A 22,098-nucleotide genomic window follows, 5' to 3' on the forward strand; every position below is an offset into this window, starting at 1 on the left:
ATTTAACCCATTTCTATCAATCTATTTACCACCACGTGGTCATAGCCTACCAGAAAATTATCAGCACGTCTACCTCCAGCCTTGGATTCATGTCATCTCTCCCTGAATCTCCCTGAATTCCAGAATTTAGTTCTGTCTTCTTGCTTATCTATGTTCTGCCCTATCAACTAGTTCAAGGTAGTTTCTTTATTTATTTACCAATGAAAGCCACAAACAAATAGAAGGAACTCCTATACCATTTCCCTTTTTCTGTTTAAATAAAAAGCAAGGCCTTAACTTTAACATAGTAAAATTACATGTAACAAAACAGGTATCAAATAAGAATTACAGTTATAATACTTATATTTACTTTATCTTTTATCATAACTAAGGAGATCTATAACTGTAAATTCTTTAACTCCATCAAAGACTTCAAAAGGATATAATATTAGCTAAGTAAACAGAAAATGCATTATAAGCAACTTCCAAAGCTCTAGAATTGACAGACATCTGGCTGCCTGGACAGTCACTCAAAGTTCTTCTATACAGTTGGTGTATCTATCTTCAACCCACAGCCCCATTGTTTCCAGCAGACTTTTCCATGAAGCAGTAGAATTCAAGGACAGTTTAGTCACTTTCTTCTTTATCCTGCAGAATGTCTCACAGACTCTTTCATGAAGCAGAAACCCCAAAGGACGATCTCACCTTTAGGCAGGTTCATCAGTCATCTTTCTGTAGGTACCACATGCCCAGTGAAGCAGTCCAAGCAAGAACAGCTTCTTCCCAAAAGGCTAAGGAGCCTCTTTGATGCCCATCTTCCTCTCACAGTAATTGGTGCTGTCAAGAGCAGATGTGTCTCACTGTCATGAAAAGTCCTAAGTTATTAAAATATTTAAATGCCATATCCTGAAGCTTTCTGAAAGATTTAAAGAATACCTATCTAATGGAAATATATCTCTATATATCTAGAAAATATTACTAACATGGCTACAAGCTTGACTATTAACCTATATTTCTTAAATGAACTATATAATCACAATACCTTAATCAAGATCAGAAGTACATATACATATGACAAAATTGGCCTTAAATTTGTATCAGTGAACCAAGATTCATTCCAATGCAAATTATTCATATCTATACCATATCCCTCATTAAATGTAAAAGAACATTTATAAACCAATTTGGGAATATGTGCATAGTTCTGTCCATACTGTTTCCTGCTGATTTGGGGTACTGATAATCAGGTCTTTCATGGTGTATCCTGTGTGCTAGGTTCATCTAAGTCATCAGTTGGGTGAAGTAATTTTTTGTGGGTGTTCATAGTAACCTTTCAGGGATCATGGTCTATCAAACCATATTGGTCTATAAGCAATCCACAGGTTCTCAACTTCTATGAAAACAAAAGAAGAATCTCTTTTCCAAAGCAATTTATCCTTAGACCCAAATTTTGAAGTCATGATACCTTTAAAATATACATGAGGGTTTAGCTTAGCAGCCCATATAATGAAATATCTCTCTGTACTCCTTTTCATCTCTTTTTTTTCTTTTTTCTTTTTTTGGTTTTTCGAGACAGGGTTTCTCTGCAGCTTTTTTAGAGCCTGTCCTGGAACTAGCTCTTGTAGACCAGACTGGCCTCGAACTCACAGAGATCCGCCTGCCTCTGCCTCCCGAGTGCTGGGATTAAAGGTGTGCGCCACCACCGCCCGGCTCTTTTTCATCTCTTTTCTAAGCCTATGTACATTTTTCCAACACTGTGGCCCATTTAAAGGTCTTTTATGTCTGAATCTGTCCTATTATGAATCTGTAATTTTTTAGTCAAGCAGCAGTTTTGCTTCGCACTTTTAAAATGCTAAGTGCTTAAGAATCTAAGCCGTGACATTCCTAGGTAAATTACAGGTACTGTAGGCTTGCCCTGCCCATTCCAGTATGGCAGAGCAGCTCATGCCTCTGAGAGCCAAGCACACCACCCAACTTCCAGACACAAAGCTGGTCTATGTTTTCATTAAGCAATCTGCAGCAATCTGCTCACAAGTCCCATCCAAATACTCTGTTTACCAAAAGAGTCAGAGGTCACACTGGTGGCACAGCCCAAAAGGTAGGTATTTTAATACTGCCACTTTTTCTTGCTATAGCTGCTGAATCAGAAAAATCTCCCTGTAGAAGACTGCCAGCAAACAGCAAAAAGCTGTGGTAATCTCTCTCTCTCTCTCTCTCTCTCTCTCTCTCTCTCTCTCTGTCTCTCTCTCTCTCTGTCTCTGTCTCTCTCTCTCTCTTTCTCCACCCCCCACACCCCCACACATATGTCTATAATTCCTTCATCAAACCCTGTCAGGTTTTACGTGTATTTAGTTTACCACGTAGGTGTGCCAATTGTAGAAGGAAGGTTTTCTTGTTCACCCAGCCTCCTGGCTAACTTAGCCCCAAAATAACCACACAGAAAGTGTATTAATTAAATCACTGCTTGGCCTATTAGCTCTAGTTTCTAATTGGCTAATTCTTACATCTTAATTTAACCAATTTCTATCAATCTGTGTATTGCCATGTGGCTGTGGCTTACCAGGAAAGGTTCTAATCAGTGTATGTATCAGGTGGAGGATTCATGGCATCTATCCCTGACTCTAATTTCTTCCTCCCAGAATTCAGTTTTGTCTTCTCCACCTACCTAAGTTCCACCCTATCAACAAGGCCAAGGAAGTTCCTTTATTCATTAATTGAGGAAAGCAACACACAAATAGAAGGAGCTCCTACATCATACAAGTGATATAGCTACTGTGACTATACTCTAAGTGTGAATACAGTAAAATTCTTTGTTAAGGATTATGGCACATATCATATATGTTCCAGTCATTACATGAGAACCTTATTATAGAACAAACACCAAGGGCAAACATACATAAGAAGGCTACAAGTTTTCAAGCATGAGGTGTCAGACATCCAGTCTTTTTCATCACAATAGCAGCAGCAGCAGCAGCAGCAGCAGCAGCAGCAGCAGCAGCATCTGTAATTATATCTGTCACTTCTTTACCTTGCAGAATGGGTTTTCTTACCTGGAGTGTATGATTGTGATTTAGGATCTCATTCCTTTATTTTTCCAGCCACAGTGTTGAGCCCATGCTGCTCTGCAGTAGGAGACTTGTTCCCAGGATGTCATACACTGCCCTGTAAAGCCCACGGATTAGGGGAAGGAAGATGGAAATGACCACGTTTAGAATTCACTGCATTTAGAATTTCATCTCTCATTTTCTCTGTGCATATTTTTTTTCTACAGAAAAGGTTTTTAGTCAAGTTGAAAATACCATACTCCAATATATGATTATTTTTGACTTGTGAAAAGATATTAGAAAAAATATATTAAATACAGACTCTACTTGTTCACACTCAAGATCTTGAAAGTAAAGATGAGACATCCTCATACCTGCACCACTCTACTGCTTCTCTTACATGAATTCTGACAATGTTTCATATCATATCCTGACTGCAGCAATTACCTTCATCTCTTGATAACACTTCAGAACTCACCCATGGTCAGCTTCTTCTCTGTCCTTTCTTGTGTCTAAAAACTGAGAGTCCTTCAGTCTGGTGTGATATTACAGGTGTATGGACTGCATCTCTCCTAGTATTAAGATTCCCTCCAAGAAAATTTCATTATCTGATTAGGAACCAGCCCTGATGTTGGATTTGTAGAAATTCAGCTCACTATGGAGAATCCTGAGATTGATGGTGATTTCTCATAAGGGATTCACTTTCTTCTCTTCTTTCCAGAGTCAGCTGTTAAGGGCTAGATGACATGTACCTCATGACATTAAAATCTGCCTCTGGTAGCAGAATTTATATGTCATCTAAAAGAAAGTTTGGTTGCTGTTATACTCTGTGCATACATTGAATTCCATTACTCACATAATCATAACATGCTTTCATCACATAAATCACATAATAATATCTACTATTTTAATTCTGGTGTTTGACAATTTCTGAAGGATGCATTGATGGTTGCATTTTATCTAACAATTATTATCTCTCTAGTAATTTTCACCACACATATAACTGTGATGAACAGGAAGGGCCAATCATGCCTACAGCACTGACTGCAAATGTAATAGAGTCTCCAATTGAATATATCTGTGGTCTGTAATTTTGAAAGCTATAAAGCAGTTCAGAGAAGTGTGAATGGATAAGTTATTCTGCTCCAAATTTACAGTAATATTTTCTAATATTTGACCTTGACAGTATGCTTTGCATCTACATTTATGAAGTATTTGTTGTAATATATTTAGAAATTTAAAATTTATACCACATAGTCCATATTTTCCTTACATTTTTAGCCTTGAACCCAGAAATACTTCAAATATTACTGACAAAAACAGAAAAAATTTTAGCTTACTCTGCAGCTCATATCACTGACTTAAGACAGATCACCACACTGTTATGCTTTCCATGGACAAAGCATCTGTAATCCAATCAGTGATCCCAGTTAGAAATGAAGTTTCCTCTCAGAATAAGCTGGTGCCTGCCTTTCCAAAAATCAGGAACAAGCAATCCTTTCTTATCTGGCCCTCTGTCACATTCATCCAAACTTCACAACTTTGCCCCAGTATCATCTATTACAGGGTCTTTTTCTTCTTATAAAACCTTTCTACTGCCTGCCTTTAATAAGGATAGGTGTGATAATTTTTGAATTCCATAGAAAGAATGACATTTATATTCTTATTTCTAGATACATAATTTAATTATAGATGAAATTCAATGTAACATTAAAATGCCCTAGAAAATGAACCAAGAGTCAGTGCAGGTCTAATTGTCCATACTACAATAAGGGTTTCGTGCCTCAGCCTGATGAGAACTTGGATACAGTCTCTTTAAGACACAATAGGATTGATGCACACATGAACTCACTAGACTCTCAAACAAAGCACAAGACTTTCACAGGTGCATGCCACATAGGATTCTAGTGCATAGAGGAGGAAATGGACATAGAATTCCAACCCTAACCTGGAAACTGTTTGCAATTGTTAAGTACATGCAAAGAAAAGTCAGTGCACTTCATTGGAATGTCATTGGCTGTATTAAACACACTCCACACTAGGTCATATAACTAAAACCAACACAAAACTAACATAATGGTGTTTTTGTAGATTTTCTTTTCATATAGCTTTTTTTGGTTGTTTATTTGAGACATGGTTTCTCTGTTGTTTGGAGGCTGGCCTTAAACTATCAGGTATCTGCCTGCCTCTGCCTCACAAGCACTGGGTTAATCCTTTAATAGGCATGTACCACAATCATTCAGTTCACATAACTTAATTTAGGCATTCTTTTGTCTTGTTAATATTTTCTTTGTATATTTTGGTTTCTGATTTTATGTTTTTATGAATTTGTGTGTGTGTGTGTGTGTGTGTGTGTGTGAGAGAGAGAGAGAGAGAGAGAGAGAGAGAGAGAGAGAGAGAGAGAGTAAAAGAATGTTTCTTGTGGTGTTTGGTTATTAGGGATGTAAGGTGAATCTAGGATTACTTGGGAAACTCAGTATAATCAGAACATATTGTTTAATATTTTTACCAATGAAAATTTAAATCAAACACTAGAATCCTCTCTTCAGAATTGTATATTGATTTGTAATCAATAAATAAAGACATGGTGAATAGACATATCATGTTTATTTATGTTTCTGATGTGCATATGAACAAGCTGGTTGGAGACTTTCCAACAACTTCTCATCAGTTGCCTACTGCACTATTAATTTCATAATTTATCATTTCCTTCTTGCTGCAATGATAATAACCAGGTAGTAATCTATGGAGTTTTCTAAATGTTTCACTACTCAGATGTTTTCTTAGAACACTTGGAGCATCATCACAAGATAATGCTCCCTTCCAGACTTACTCAAACATAGAGACAGTCAGATAGGTTTTTGTTCCTTAAAGCAAAAATATTATTTTAGTTTCCATCTGCTTATTTATCATTGTACTACATGAAATCATCAATATGGGTTTTATGGTCCATATCTATGCTGTAATTCTGGTATTATTTCCAGTGCTAATCTCTAAGATTTAGATTATTCCTATATTTGGTTCATTTTGATTTTCTCTAAGCAGAACTGCCCCTCACTATCCATTCTTAGAAACACGGGCCTGTTTCATTACTAAGTTCAAAGTTGTTTCAGCTTCTAAGAATCATCCAGGTCCTCAAATGAATCAATATTTATACATTTATATCAATGTTCTTCCTCTTCTGTACAATTCTATTGCAACTCTCTTTACTCTGTCTATAAAACAATGCAAAATGAGTTATTTACCATAAATAGAAGTGAAATGAATAATCATTCTTCTGGAGCAAAAGTCCAAGATATTTGACAAGGAGAAGGACTTTCTTTTGCCATTATTGGAAGACAGGGAGGCACAATGACAACAGAATAAAAATGGTTTGGAAAATCCTTTTGGCATAGGCTATCATTGGTGTTTTTGATCTTGGCCATTCTGACAGGTATAAGCTGGAATCACAAATTTGTTTTGATTTGCATTTCCCTGATTGCTAAGGAGGTTGAACATGACCTTAAGTGTCATTTGGCCATTTGAAATTCTTCTGTTTAAAATTCTCTGTCCAGATCACTACCACAGTTTTTAATTGGGTTAATTAAAATTTTTAATGTCTAGTTTCTTGAATTCTTTATGAATTTTGGAGGTCAGACCTTTGTCTGATGTGGAGTTTGGGAAGAAATTCTTCCATTCAGTAGGATGCCTTTTTGTCTTAATGACAGTATCCTTTGCTTTGCAGAAGCTTCTCAGTCTCAGGAGGTCCCATTTATTCAATGTTGCTCTTATTGTCTGTGTTACTGGGGTTATATGTAGGAAGTGGTCTCCTGTGCCCATGTGTTGCAGGGAAAACTCATCCATTGCTGGTGGGAATGCAAACTTGTGCAACCACTTTGGAAATCAGTGTGGCAGCTTCTCAGGAAACTGGGAATCAGCCTACATCAGGATCCAACAATCCTACTCTTGGCCATATACCCAAAAGATGCCCAATTATACTATAAAAGAATTTATTCAGCTCTGTTCATAACAGCATTATTTGTAATAGCCAGAACCTGGAGACAACCTAGATGCCCCTCAATGGAAGAATGGATAAAGAAAGTGTGGCACATCTACACATTAGAGTACTACTCAGTGGTAAAAAACAATGACATCTAGAATTTTGCATGCAAATGGATGGAAATAGAAAACACCATCCTGAGTGAGGTAACCCAGGCCCAAAAAGATGAACATGGGATGTACTCACTCATTAGTGTACTCTAGCCATAAACAAAGGACATTAAGCCTATAGTTCCCAAGCCTAGAGAAGCCAAATAACAAGGTGAATCCCCCCCAAAAAACATATGTAGATCCTTCTGGAAATTGGACGCAGACAAGATTGTGTGGAAAAAGTAAGGAGCATGAGGGTGCGGGTAGGGGTTGGGATGGGGGTTGAAAGGAAGAGGAAGGGAGAAGGGAAAGACTGGGGAGAGCTTGGGGGAATGGGAGGGTGGAGATGGAGGAAGGGCAGACAAAGGAGCAAGGAAGAAGATATCTACATTAAGGGAGACATTTTATGGTTTACAAGCAACTTGGCTCTAGAGTGAGTCTCAAGTATCCATGGGGATGTCCCCAGCTAGGTCTTTGGGCAGCAGAGGAGAAGGTGCCTGAACTGTCCTTGCCCCACTACCACACTGATGATTATTTTAAATATCACCATAGAATCTTTATCCGGCAACAGATGGAGATAGAGACAGAGACCCTCATAAGAGCAATGGACTGAGGTCCCAAGGTCCAATTGAAGGGCAGAAGAGGGAGAAGGTGAGCAAGGAAGTCAGGAACATGAGGGGTTGGTCCACCCACTGAGACAGTGTGTCTGTTCTAATGGGAGATCACCAAATCCAGCTGGACCAGGACTGAACAAGCATGTAATCAAACCAGACTCTCTGATTGTGGCTGACAATGGGGGCTGACTGAGAAGCCATTGATAAAGGCACTGGAACTTGTTTTTATTACATGTAGTGGCTTTTTGGGACCCTATTCTATTTGGATACACAGCTTCCTAGGCCTGGAGTAGGGGGCAGGGCCTTGGACTTCCCACAGGGCAGGGTTCCCCATCTCTCAAGCAGGGATGGGGAAGGGAGGAGGGCGAGTGGGAGAGCAAGAGGGGAATGGGAGGAGGGGAAGAAGAGTAAATTTTTGAATGGAAAAAGAAAAAAAGAAAAAAAGAAAAAATTCCTGATGTGGAAGGTTTTTCTATCTATCTATCTGTTGCTTTTATTGGTTAATTAATAAAGAAAACTGCTTAGCCTGATAGGTTAGAACATAGGTAGGCAGGAAAGACAGAAGAGAATTGTTGGATAGAGAAGGCAGTGACTCAGATGCCATGCCTCTCCTCTCTGAGTCAGTCGCCATGATTCTCTGACCAGAGACAGATGCCATGAAGCCAGCTGCCAGGTCAGACATGTTAAAATTGATTACTAGGGGACCCTAAACACTTTTCAATACAACATCAACACTTTTGGGAGTGAAATGCATTTAACTCATGATCACTCTGCTTACATCCGGACAAATTCACAAATTCACCTCAGTATGCAGCATATATATGTGATATGTGTGTGTGTGTATGTGTATGTGTGTGTGTCCACACACATACACACACACACACACACACACACACGCACACACATAGGTTCCACTAATTTTTTGAAGCTGGTAGTTGCATAGCTTTCATTCACTAAGTCTGTAGCAAGTACATCCAAGTTTCTAAAAATCAATACCCATTACTTTACATGAATAAGAGAATGATGAACATGGAAAAACTAGGTCAACAGAGAAAAAATATTCCTGAGAACATAGCCAACATTAACACCTAGAAAAATGCACTGCAAAGGGACAAACAATTGCTTTTAATCTTCACATACAGTTCTACATCCCTCCATAATACAAATGCTGAATTAGAAAACACATGGAATCACAGTCCAAATGACCCTAAATTCTGGTCACTTATCAAATATGAAAATATTTTCTGTAGTTGAAAACTTATCTGTAACTGCTACATTATTTCCTCTTCATGGTCCTGTGAGTTTTGTGTTCCAAGGGCAGCTGCATGAGAGGGGAAAGTGCATTTTAGAGCAAGTGTAAACCCATTGCATCACTTGTCCTCTATGGTAACTCACTTCATCACACGTGGTCACTGCTAAAGCTAGATCTAACTGCCTTTAGAAAAAGGACTGTGGTTCATGGAGACAACATTTGAGGAACAGTTCATCATTCATCCTTGAATACATACTCATCATCACCAGGTATATTACAAAGACGAGAAAAAAGAGTCTTAGTGAGAGACCTGTGTGAGAACTTACAGAAGCCCATTACCAGAACCAGCAGGGGGCATTGTGGATCTACCAGTTCTCTAAGAAATAGAGGACAACAGAAGCAGCTAAGAATGTTGTACAGTTCCTAGCTGATATTTGTTGAGATCTCTGTGATTTTCATTAGCAGTATCATAACATTCATAGACCATGGTCTAGTTGACTGTAAGATCTCTATGTTACAACACTGGAGAGGTTATTAAATGAAATACACTGTGATGTCACCAAGGTCCAAAATAGATTTCTCTTGCTACTGGATAAGATTCTAGTTTACAGAAGACTTACCAGTAACATTTAAAGATATTAGAAGTCCAGGATGCTGAGTAATATTTGGGGAAAGTGTCCCAGGAGTTCGCAGCTGATATCAAAGGTATGCATCTTCAGCCTGAACATTGTTATGGAATGGGGAGCAGCTTCCAAAGCTCTGGGCCAGTGACTGGTGGGAGAAGGATGGTCAATGCAATTTCTGAGCATTACAAATATGTTTGTTTCTAAGTTAATTCAGATGACCCTTGAAGCCTTAAAGTATGGTTCACTTTAACAAGGATGTGATGACTAGACTTTCGACTAGATGAAACAGCTCTGTCAATAGAGAAACTTTTAGGAAGCAATGAATGCCTGTCCCCAGACAGGTTTAATTCTTGAACTTCATCCTCCCATTAATTAATTTAGTAATACTCTACCTTTTTCTCACTGAAAAAAAAAACAGGCCTTGATACAAGAAATACCAGTTTTATGATTATATAAACTACAGATTTTGTGATTGTAAATAGAGGAATATTTGTACAACATAGAGTATCACATTAATCCTCATTTGTTCACATTCCCTGAACATATAGGTTCTTAATATCGATTGAACTCATACCATGTTCTACCTGGTGGCAGCAGCTATAAATAAGTGCATTACTAATAACAGGGTTGATGGGAGCCAGGGACAGTAGTGATTGGGGCATCTTTTCTACATGCAATGTCCACTCGTAAGTTCAGTTGCAGCTCTCTGGTGTTAAACTGCAGAGTCCTGGAGATTCAGTAAAGTTTTCCTAAAAGGACGTTGACACATAGCTTCTTCGTGTACTATATGAACTGGTTGTTTCAGTAACTAGACCTGAGCTTGAAAGGCTTTGATGGATACCTCCAAGCATAGGCCCAATAATCTATGGATAAAAGTTTCAGAACAAAGCCATACTGGATACAACAAAATACTCAACACCATATATGTGTAGCTCAGCAGCTTGACACCTGAGAACTCTGTCCTATATTACTGGCATAAGAACAGTGTCATAATACATTTCTGAGTTGTGTCAGAATCCCTGAGGTATCAGGAAGAGCTTCTTTGTGGCTGAGATGACAGGGAAGATTAACTTTCACTACAATGTTCAGCTTTTGAGAAGCTCAATTAACACATGTCCTGTCCAAGAATAAGAGGATTCTGGACTTGGAATGGTACACAAATCTGTAAGTACAGATATCCACCACCCATGAGGATCCTTGTGAAAGATATTCCTGGTGTCCTCTCATTCTTTTAAATGCAGTGTGAAATAAAGCGTATATTTCCTTCACTTTTTCTTCCTCCTTAAAGTGAATATATTTTTCTGAAATTGATAAATTTTCTGTGAGTACAACAGTTGGCTTTCTTCTTTCTGTTGGTCATTTATTTTTCATGCCTCGGGAATTCATAAGTGGTTTGATGGGAGATTGCACCTGAGCTTAAGATTCATTGTGGTTCTCTGGCATCAGGTGTTCTGTCCCAGGTATAGTCTAATGAAGGTAGCCAAGGCTTTTTTCTCTTTGTTGTCACCTTACTACAAGTGGGAACTGTTACATCACTGTCATCAGAGAGGAGCTTGCCATTGAGAAGGGCATTGATGATAGTACATCATAAAACCAATTTCTGAAACTTCCAGTCAACATCTCCAGGTAAACAAGAGCCATTTCTTCCTGCAATTGAGCTCTGTGAGGACTGGAGTTGTAGGGATGTGTTATGTTCAAGGGAGACAGTGTAACTTCAGTGTAAGCCATGAGAAACCAAAGTTCATGGGAGCACAGGACCATCAGGGGGCAGAAAAGAGTCAATTATCCCCATTCTTATGGGTTTATATTTTCTTGTCTATTTTATTCAGTTTTTTATTTGCTCTTCACAGATATTTTGAAAAATTTCATGCAATGTGCACTGATCACTGATTCCCTTCTACCTATTCTTCCCAGATCTTTCTTTTGTCCTTTCCTACTCAACTCCATAACCTATTTTTCTCTTTGTAGGAAAAAAAACAAATAGACAAAAATATTTTTAAAATGGGTTTAAACCAAAGTGAAATAAAACAATACATAGTCTTACCTACAAGCACATACAAACCCTATATAATCATGTTACATAGGCAAAAGACAAGTAAGATAAAAATGCACAATGTGATATGAGAGAAAATATGTTTATAAATACCATTGAGTTCATTTTGTTTTGTGGGAGCTAAGAGCTTGTAAAGTACCTGAAGAGGTAAAGGAGTTTAGTGCCAAGTTTATTAATATCACTTTGACTACTTGGACCCATATGATAGTAGTACACAAAAATTGAATTCCATAAGTTTTCCTCTAAGGATAACACATACACATTGTTGCATTGTGCACTCTTCTTAGTAATAAAGAAGGTGTAACAACTTTTGCTACTATTACATGGATGGATAGAAACTTTTGAGGACCCAAAGCATTCTGAGGATCTATAGTCATTTGATGGTTGATGAGGAAAATATGATCAATTTTCTTTGGGAGTTGTCTGGAGAGTTTTTATGTACTAGTCAATGACTCCACTTACGTGTGTATAGATACCACTGATTGTACTCACTGGGTTATTAGTTAATGATTCAAAAGAGGACATGAAGTTGGGAGACTTATTGGAAGTTTCCAAGATGAATCAGTAAGGCATAGTGGATGTAGATATGATTATACTATATTTTATATGTGGAATAAAATTTTAAAGAATATTAATTATTACATGTTAAAGTATTTTACATATGTTTAGAATGTTCATACATGTGTATTTTGTACACTGTGTATATTACCCCCCTAATTCAATACCCTTAATTTTCCCCTCCATATTTTTCTTGATTCTGCAAGAGAATTTCACATAAACTACTAATAAGAGTCTCATTTTATGTCTGTTTCTTAGATGGTCTTATTATATTTATCATTAGTTGCACCCATTTTTCTATAAGTGATGTAAGTTCCATATTTCTTGCAGGTGTTGTTTATAAACATGTTGTTTATATAAATATGTCTTCTTAATAAAATCCTCTGTTGAAAGATACATAATTTATTTTCATAATTTAGTTTTTGTGATGTTGATGCAATAATCATTGTGGTGAAAATGTTGCCTAATAACATTTATTTTTGTTCATTTTGATGAATTTATTAGTTCATATTCTGTTTGAAAGACAAATATTAATTGCATCAATCTGAAGAATTTTAAACTAAGCGGCTTTAAACTTCTCACAACTATCTTTATTATCACAACTACTATCTATAAATCAGACTGATAAGCTTTTCACAAAAAAGAGCTATTGTCTCAGGCTTGAAATTTATTGAGACCTTATGTCCTGATTTACATCCTCAGCATTTGCACAGGGCTCAGAAAAGGAACATTTTATACATTTCCTCAGACAGGATTAGCATTTGGCCCTCATCATTCTTTTGCCTTTCACAGTTCTTCTCTAACTCCTTCTCCTCCTCCTGGACTGGGTCCTTATCTAACAAGTTCACTGCTCATAAATATGCAAATAACCTGAATATATTATGGTAAATACAGGGATGTCCATATCCCAGAATAACATCTGACCAGTGTCCTCTTATCAGTCACTGAGCACACAGGTCTTCAATATGGGATGGAGTTGGACCATTCTCTTCCTTGTGTCTGTAACTACAGGTAAGGAGCTTTTCAGTTCCAAACCTGAAGAAAGAACAGGTACTGAGGTGACAGTGATATATACTATGCCTTTTTCTTCACAGGTGTCCACTCTCAGGTACAACTGCAGCAGTCTGGTCCTGAGCTTAGAAAACCTGGGTCTTCAGTGAAGCTGTCCTGCAAGGCTTCTGGCTACACCTTCACTGAATACACTATTGAGTGGGTGAAGCAGAAGCCAGGACAGAGCCTGGAGTGGATTGGAGCTATATATCCTGGAAATGGTAATACTGCATACAATCAGAAGTTCCAGGGCAAGGCCAAACTGACTGCAGACACATCCTCCAGCACAGCCTACTTGGAGCTCAGCAGCCTGACATCTGAGGACTCTGCAGTCTATTACTGTGCAAGACACAGTGTTGTAACCACATCCTGAGTGTGTCAGAAACCCCAGAGGAGCAGGAAGCCCTGAGACTCAGATCGCAGATAAGATTGTCCTGGAGCCTTGCTCCAAAATGATCACTCTAAGTGTCCCTTGATCAGTTCACAGTCTTAGAGAGTCTTTGTCAGGTTTCCAAAAGGACTGCTAGGAATGAATTGGTGCTAATTCAGAATGCCCTTAGAGTACGCTATACCTTGACCTGCTCTTTACCATTGACCACCTCAATTGACATTATTAATTTTTTGGGGGGTATCAAAATTCTTTTTTTTTTAAAGAAATGGTACAAATGAAAGAACTTAAGCGGATGTTTCAGTGAGACTTAAAGAAAAGATAAAGGCAGTCCGACATGCACGCACTGCCTCAGTGACCAGTAAAGTCACTTGTGGCTTTGGGGATGTCAGCTTAGCTCTGATTACTGTGTCCCAGGGTGTGCTTGTCAAACAGATATTCTGCCATGCCACCTCAGATATTGCGCAGTTGGTCACGTGGTCACCCCAAGAAACCAGACCGTGATGACTGGGAGAACGGGCTGAATGCAATGGAGTGTGCACTGCACCTGGAAAAGAGTTTGAGTCAGTCACTACTGGAACTGCACAAACTGGCTACTGACAAAAATGACCCCCACTTGTGTGACTTCATTGAGGCGCATTACCTGAATGAGCAGGTGAAATCCATGAAGGACATGATTAATTTTTAATAAAGTAAAGTAGGACAATATGATTGTGGCATTACATTATGATATAAATATCTCCTAAATCTAAGAGAATGAAAGTGTTGCTGAAATAGCTGGGAATAAGATATAATATGGATTAGGCCAGTAAAGATAGAACAACATGTTCTATCTTTATAGATAGCATGTGCACTAACAAAGCCCCTTTCATAGTCCATTTGGTTTCACAAAAAGTACAGTTAGTTTTTGTTAGTTTTGGGGGCATATAAATATAATTTTACATCTTTAGTTATTTATGCATATGATCATGAATCATGAATTGCTTTTGATAGTAACAATTAAAACTCTTACTGTCTTATCATTAGGGATGGAGCTGAGTGTCATGCTGTGAATTCCATAGGGTGTGGGATCTGATGTTTTGGCAACAAGCGGGGCTCCTGCACAGATAGCACTGGGGAAGAATAGTAGGATAACAAGTTGGGAATGTTAGAGGCCTGATCCTGTCATCAGTAGCCCTGGTTGCTCATGCCCCCTTTTCTGAAGTTTGATTGTCTTTTTCACCACTTCTTGATTGAAACTGAATAATTCAGTGAAATTGCATTTTACATTTTTCAGGTATTTTAGAGGAAAATTTACTATACTGAGGATAATTATAAGCATTTTGTTTATATTATATTTGAGAATGGTTACATCCCTCCACATTTAAAACATATAGGAGGCTACAAGGACACTGACTGAATTTGAACTTTATATTCCTCTGTTCCATCATTTTAGCATGTTTTTATAAAATCAGCAATAGTATGAGAGACATTAGCAACTTCAGAATGAATCTTGGTACAGATAAAATTTGCATTTTCACTTCTTTTCCAATTCCAATTTGCATCCTCTTGTTTTTTTTTTTTTGTCTTATTTCTCTAGTTAGAACATTAAGAACTATGCTGCACAGAGATGATTTGTTCCTGTCTTGGTGTCTTGATCCTGGTATTAGTGGAATTACTTTGAATTTCTCTCCATTTAATTTGATGTTGACTGTTGGTTCACGGTATATTGTTTATATTATGTTTAGATATGTTCCTTGTATCTCTGATCTCTCCAAGACCTTTATCATAAAGGGTGTTGGATTTTTGTCAAATGCTTTTTTAGCACCTAATGAGATGATCATTTTTTTTCAGTTTATTTATATAGTAGATTACATTGATAGATTTTTATATGTTGAATCATCCCTGCATCACAGGAATGAAGCTGACTTGATCATGGTGAATGAATTTTTTTTGTGTTATTGGATCCAATTTGCCAGTATAATATTGAATATTTTTGCATTAATTTTCATGAGGGAAATTGTTCTGTTATTCTATCTCTTTGTTGAGTCTTTGTGTGGTTTTGGTATTCATGTAACTGTAGCTTCATTGAAAGAGTTTGGCAATTTCAGTGTAGAAGAATGAAAATAGATCCATACCTATTCCTATGCACAAAACTCAATTCCAAATGGATTAAAGACTTCACCAAAAATCTGTCTATATTGATCCTGATCGAAGAGAAAGTGGGAAGTATCCTATATTGCCTAGGTACAGGAGAGCACTTCCTAAATATAACACCAGTAGCACAGACACTTAGAGCAACAATAAATAAATGGGACTTATTAAAACTGAGAAGTGGTGATTGCAGCTCTTTTAAGAGGTCCTGCCACAAAACACTTGTTGTGTTGATGAAAAGCTGACTGGATGGTTCTTGGTTTTCAGTCATACCAGGAAACATGCTGTGCCATTTTAAAATGCCAGCTTTCTAGGCCATCCTGCCAGTTCAAACTCTGACTCTTCCAGGCAGGAGGTCTAGCTACAGAGCATTTGAGTGTGGTTTGTGATCAGACTGCTGAAGCTTGCTTGCTGGCAGCAATCTGGAAATGCCATAGAGTTGTGGCAATAAGCATTACTTTAGCCAGAACCTCTGCCATAAGCCTGGAATCTCAGAAAGCTAAGGAATGGGCTGGATCTAGCCATCAAAGCCATGGATTTAATCCTCTCCATATTGCTCCATAAAGACTCATATAGTCAGTCAAAGAGGGAGATGTACAGTAAAAATATATTCAAAGACAAAAAAAAAAACCTCTAAATGGTTTACCATGTGATAAAAATATATTCAGTCTTGGGAAAGAAAGGAAAATGGTAAAATCCTTAAAAGAAAAAAGAATAAAAGAGAACAGTTGGGGGTGGCGGTACACATCTTTAATCCCAAAATTTAGGAGACAGAGGCAGGCAGACCTCTGTGAGTTCAAGGTGTGGTGCAAACACCGTTAATCCCAGAACTTGGGAGTCAAAGGCAGGCAGATCTCTGTGAGTTCAAGGACAGCCTGGTCTATGGTGTGAGTTCCAGGACAAAGACACACAGAGAATCCCTGTATAAAAAGCCAAAAAAATAAAAATAAAAGAAATAGAGGTTAAAATGAAGCCACGTAAAGATGAAAAATACACAGATAGTCTGGATACTGTACGTTATTATGCTCTCTTTGAATTGTTTGAATTCTGAGGAAGGAGCAACAGATACTAAAAGATATTGCTTATAAATGCTGCTGAATTAATCTAATATAGGTATTTTGAAAAAACTTGACTTCAAAATTGAAGTCAAAAGGTATGTTACTTTGTAGAAGATGATTTGCTTTTGTTTCCACAAGAAACGAGAGGTTGTGGATTCATTTTGAGTTAAGAAAAATCAGGTTTTATAAAGGAAGACCACCTGAGAAATCTCAGGTAGTAACAGGTGGCCCAGATGTCTGAGTTCTACATCCAGAACAGATTCAAGACTGCTGTCTGAGGTGATCAAGCCTCACTCTATACTCCAGTGAGAACTTGATCACAATTCTAAAATTTCTTTAGATCCCCATAAGATTATCAGTTCCCCCAACCAGCAGGAAGTAGCCTGGAAACCTACATCCACATTTCCAAAAAATGGACTCTTGATACTTTCCTTTGTTTAAAAAAAAGCAGGGGAAGTGGTGTGGGAAAATGATCTATATTCTGTAAATTATATTTTAAATAAACACTGATTTGCCAGTAGGTAGGCAGCAAGTATAGGCGGGACAACCTGATAGGAAGTAGAGTTAGGTCAATGAGAACTGGAGAATTCTGGGAAGGAGGAAGCCCATTCCTCTGCAGTTCTGACCCGACCACAGAAGAGGCAAGATGTGACTGCACCACATGGCTAACACAGATAAGAACAATGGCTAATAATGGACTAATATATGTTATAAGAGTTAATAAGAAGCCTGAGCTAATGGGCCAATCAGTTTATAACTAATGTAGACCTCTGTGTGATTTTTCTGGGACTTATTGTTTGTGGGAACTGGGCTGGGGGACCAGGCGGGACAGAAACCCCAACAACAGAGAAGCTTATATAAAACAAAGGACACAGTCAGTAAGACAAAAAGGTAATCTACCAAATGGGAAAAGATCTATACCAGTCCTACATCATACAGGGGACTGATATCCAAAATACATAAAGAACTAAAGTAATGAGACATCAAAATTTCAAATAATCCATTTAAAAATTAGAGTACAGATCTAAACAGAATTATAAACAGAAGAATTTCAAGTGTTGTATTTTGTCAAATGCTGTTTCAGCATCTAATGAAATAATATGTTTTTTCTTTCAGTTTATTTATATGATGGGGTATATTGACAGATTATCATATGATGAACTAGCACTGAATTTATGGGATGAACCCTACTTGATTTTGATGGATGAGGTTTTTGATGTGTTCTTAGATTTGGTTTGCCAGTATTTTATTGAGAATTTTTGCATCCATGTTCATGAGTGAGTTTGGTCTGTAATTCTCCTTTGAGGTTGAGCCTTTGTGTGACTTTGGTATTAGGGTAACTGTAGCTTCAGAAAAAACAAACCACAAATTACAATCTCAGAGAATTTAGATAACACTGAGGACACTTGGAGAGACAACATAGATCTAATCTACATGGTAAGTAGAAAAAGACAAGATCTTCTGGGTAAATTGGGAGCATGTTCTTTGTCCTTAGCTCCCAGGGAAATAAAAATCAAAACAATTTTGAGATACCAACTTACACCTGTCAGAATGGCTAAGATCAAAAACACTAATGATAGCTTATACTGGATAAGTTGCAGAGCAAGGGGAACACTCATCCATTTCAGGTGGGAATGTAAACTTGTGCAACCACTTTTGAAATCAGGGTGGTGGTTCCTCGGAAAATTGGGAATCAACCTATCTCAGGATCTAGCAATTCTACTCTTGGGAATATATCCAAAAGATTCTAAATCTTACTACAAGAGCATTTATTCAACTTTGTTTATAGTAGCATAGCCAGGACCTGGGAAAAAACCCAGATGCCCCTCAACTGAACAATGGGTTAAGAAAGTGTGGCACATCTACACATTGGCATATTTTTCAACATTAAAAATTAATGACATCTTGAATTTTGCATGCAAAGGAATGGAATTAGGAAACACTACCCTGAGTGAGGTAACACAAACCTCCTGCAAAAACTGAATATTTTATGTACTCACTCATAAGTGGATACTAGTCATAAACAAAGGGCATTGAGCCCATATCTCAGGATCCTAGAGAAACCAAGTAATAAGGTGAACCCAAAGAAAAACATCTATAGATCCATCTGGAAATTAGAATCAGACAAAAATTTGTGAGCAGGGGGTGAGGGAAAGGATGGTGGAGGAGAACTTGAGAGAATGGGATGGTCAAGATGGAGGAAGGATAGATATGAGAGCAAGGAAAAAGATATCTTAATTGAGGGAGCCATTATGGAGTTAGCAAGAAACATGGCTCTAGAAAAATGCCCAAGAACCCACAGGGATGAACCCAGCTGAGACCCTAAGCAATAGATGAGATGGTGTCTTAATTGGCCTTACCCTGTATTCTGATTGATGATTATCTTAAATATCACCATAGAACCTTCTTCCAACAAAGATGGGGAACAGAGGCAATGACCTACATCAGAGCATTGGACTGAACTCCCATAATCCATTTGAAGAGTGAAAGAAGTGATAGTATGAGCAAGGAATTCAAGACCATGAAGGGGTCATCCAATGAAACAGTTTGCTTGAGCTAATGGTAGCTCACCAACTCCAACTGGACTGGGAGTGAACAAGCATGGAAACAAACAAGCCCTCCCAACTGAAGGACATTGACAGCTGAGGCAGACTGAGGGGCCACAGATAGTGACACTGGAATGTGTCTCTACTTGCATATACTGGCTTCATGGGATCCTATTCTCTTTGGATGTAAACCTTGCTCAACCTAGACATAGTAGCAAGGCCTTGGACTTGATACAGGTTAGGGTGAATGGCACTGCATTAGGGTTGGAGGGGTTAGGGGAAGGTTTGTGGAAGGAGCAGAAGGGGACTGGGAGGAGGGGAGGGAGTGGGAATTTAAATTGGTATATTTTAGGTAATAAAAAAGAAAACAACTTATGCAGCAAGGAATTAAACAATGTGAAAACTCAACATAGCAAATATTGTGAGAAAATTAGAGTAGACATATGGTATGTACTCACTCATTAGTGGACTCTATCTATAAGCAAAGGATATTAAGGCTATAGTTCCCAAGCACAGAGAAGTCAATAATAAGGTGAACCAAAAGAAAAACATATATAAATCATCCTGGAAATTGGAAGCAAACAAGATTGCCAGGCAAAAGTTGGGAGCATTGTGGTGGGGGTAGGGGTAGGGGTGGGATTGGCATAATGGAAGAGTGGGAGAGGGAAGGGAGAAGGGAAAGACTAGGGGAGAGCTTGTGGGAATGGGAGGGTGGAGATGGAGGAAGGGCAGATATAGGAGCAGGGAAGGAGATATCTACATTAAGGGAGCCATTTTTGGGTTGGCAAGAGACTTGTCTCTAGAGGGGATCCCATGTGTCCACAGGGATGTCTCCAGCTAGGTCCTTGGGCAGCAGTGCAGAGGGTGCCCAAACTGGCCTTGCCCCATTATCACACTGATGATTATCTCAAATATCACCATAGAATCTTCATCTGGCGATGGATAGAGATAGAGACAGAGACCCTCATCAGAGCAATGGACTGAGCTCCCAAGGTCCAGTTGAAGGACAGAAGGAGGGAGAAGATGAACAAGGAAATCAGGACCATAAGGGGTTGGTCCACCCACTGAGACATTGTGCCTGTTCTAATGAGAGCTCACCAAATCCAGCTGGACCAGGACTGAATGAGGAGGCGATCAAACCAAACTCTGATTGTTGCTGATAATGGGGGCTGACTGAGAAGCCATTGATAAAAGCACGGGGACTTGTTTTTTCTGAATTTACTGGCTTTTTGCAACCCTAGTCTGTTTGGATGCTCAGCTTCCTAGGCCTGGATGTAGGGGGAAGGGCCTTGGACTTCCCACAGGTCAGGGTTCCCTGCCCTCTCTCAAGCAGAGAGGGGGAAGGAAGAGGGTTAATGAGGGAGCAAGAGGAGAATGGGAGGAAGGGAGGAAGCGTAAATTTATGAATGGAAAAATTAAACAAACAAAAAATTTGAAAGAGCAAAAAAAAGCATGTATTTCTTGGAAGACTTAATATTGTTAACATAATCAAATATTAAAAGTGATTTATTGGTTCAGTCAACTCTAGCAAAGTATCAAATTTAATTTACCCTCAATAAATGTTATCACAAAGGCCCAAAAGTATTTAAAAAAAACAAAAGAAATGAATAAAAACATTTAAAAAAAGAAACATCATTAGGATGTCTCTTTACTAAACAATAACTAATTAGATTCCTCTAGGAGTCAGTCTCTCCATAGACAAATATGATGCTCTGTGACTAATATGGAGAATATCATGCTAAGAATGTCTTGTGGCAAATGCGAGTTCCCTTGGCCAAACATATGTTAGAAGCTTTTCAATCTAGGTAAATTAAAATTTGTTCCTTGAACTCATTTCCCTTTTGGTCTGCCTGCTCTTATATAGATGAACACCTCCACACCATAGATGATTTTACAATACTTCCAATAAATTTATTTTATTCAATTTAAAAATATTTATTAGGAAGCTTTATAAATATGTGTAAAGGATTTTAGTTACTTTCACTTTCATTCCTCTTTCTCATGTTTTCCCTTTCTTGTTACACATCATTGTCTTCCTTTATATGTGACCAATTGCATTTAAGTTGAACTTCTTGACTGAATGGGGGAAGTAGATATCCTGAAAGTGTTACGAGATGGTATATGACTGAAGAAATGGAAGTCCATTTCCCAACATCCATTTTGTCAATAGTCATTCAGGAAGGAGTGAAGCCTTGGATTCTCTGACACTGTCCATGATGAACCTCTGAGGTTCCTAATCTTTAGGAGTCATAGATAGAAGCATAGCTACTTCTTGAATAAATAGCTACCTTATGTATAAGAAACAACTTTGATTCTCATTCTTTAAATCCGACTTGTTTTCTGCCCTTTATTCTCCAGTGCACTCTGAGACATAGAAGAGTTTATATAGCTGTTACATTAGGGCCAAACACTCCACTATAACATTTCTCAGCAGTTATAAATTTCTATATTTTAATTACAGATATCTTTATTAATCTAATGCAATAAGAAACTCCTCTTTGAATGCTGAGTACAATGTTAGTGTCTGTACAAACTGTCAACAAAGGTAGCCAATAGATATGTGAATATAGTTTTCAGTGTTTTGAATAGTATTTTTCTTTATCTTATTATTTTTGAATAGTAGAATAAAACTCATGTTCTTATACATGTGATGTTAATCCGGAATGAGC

At 38.0% G+C, this 22,098-nt stretch overlaps 1 gene segment (V, D, J or C); it reads left to right on the forward strand.

Annotated features, from left to right (window-relative positions):
- Nucleotides 1-13,165: 13,165 nt before the first annotated feature.
- On the forward strand, nucleotides 13,166-13,677 carry LOC119819425. The segment is given in 2 exon segments: nucleotides 13,166-13,265; nucleotides 13,349-13,677. Coding segments are annotated over 2 exon segments (375 nt in total).
- The last annotated feature ends 8,421 nt before the right edge of the window (nucleotides 13,678-22,098 follow it).

Source organism: Arvicola amphibius, chromosome 7 (genome assembly GCF_903992535.2).
Source record: "Arvicola amphibius chromosome 7, mArvAmp1.2, whole genome shotgun sequence".
NCBI lineage: Eukaryota > Metazoa > Chordata > Mammalia > Rodentia > Cricetidae > Arvicola > Arvicola amphibius.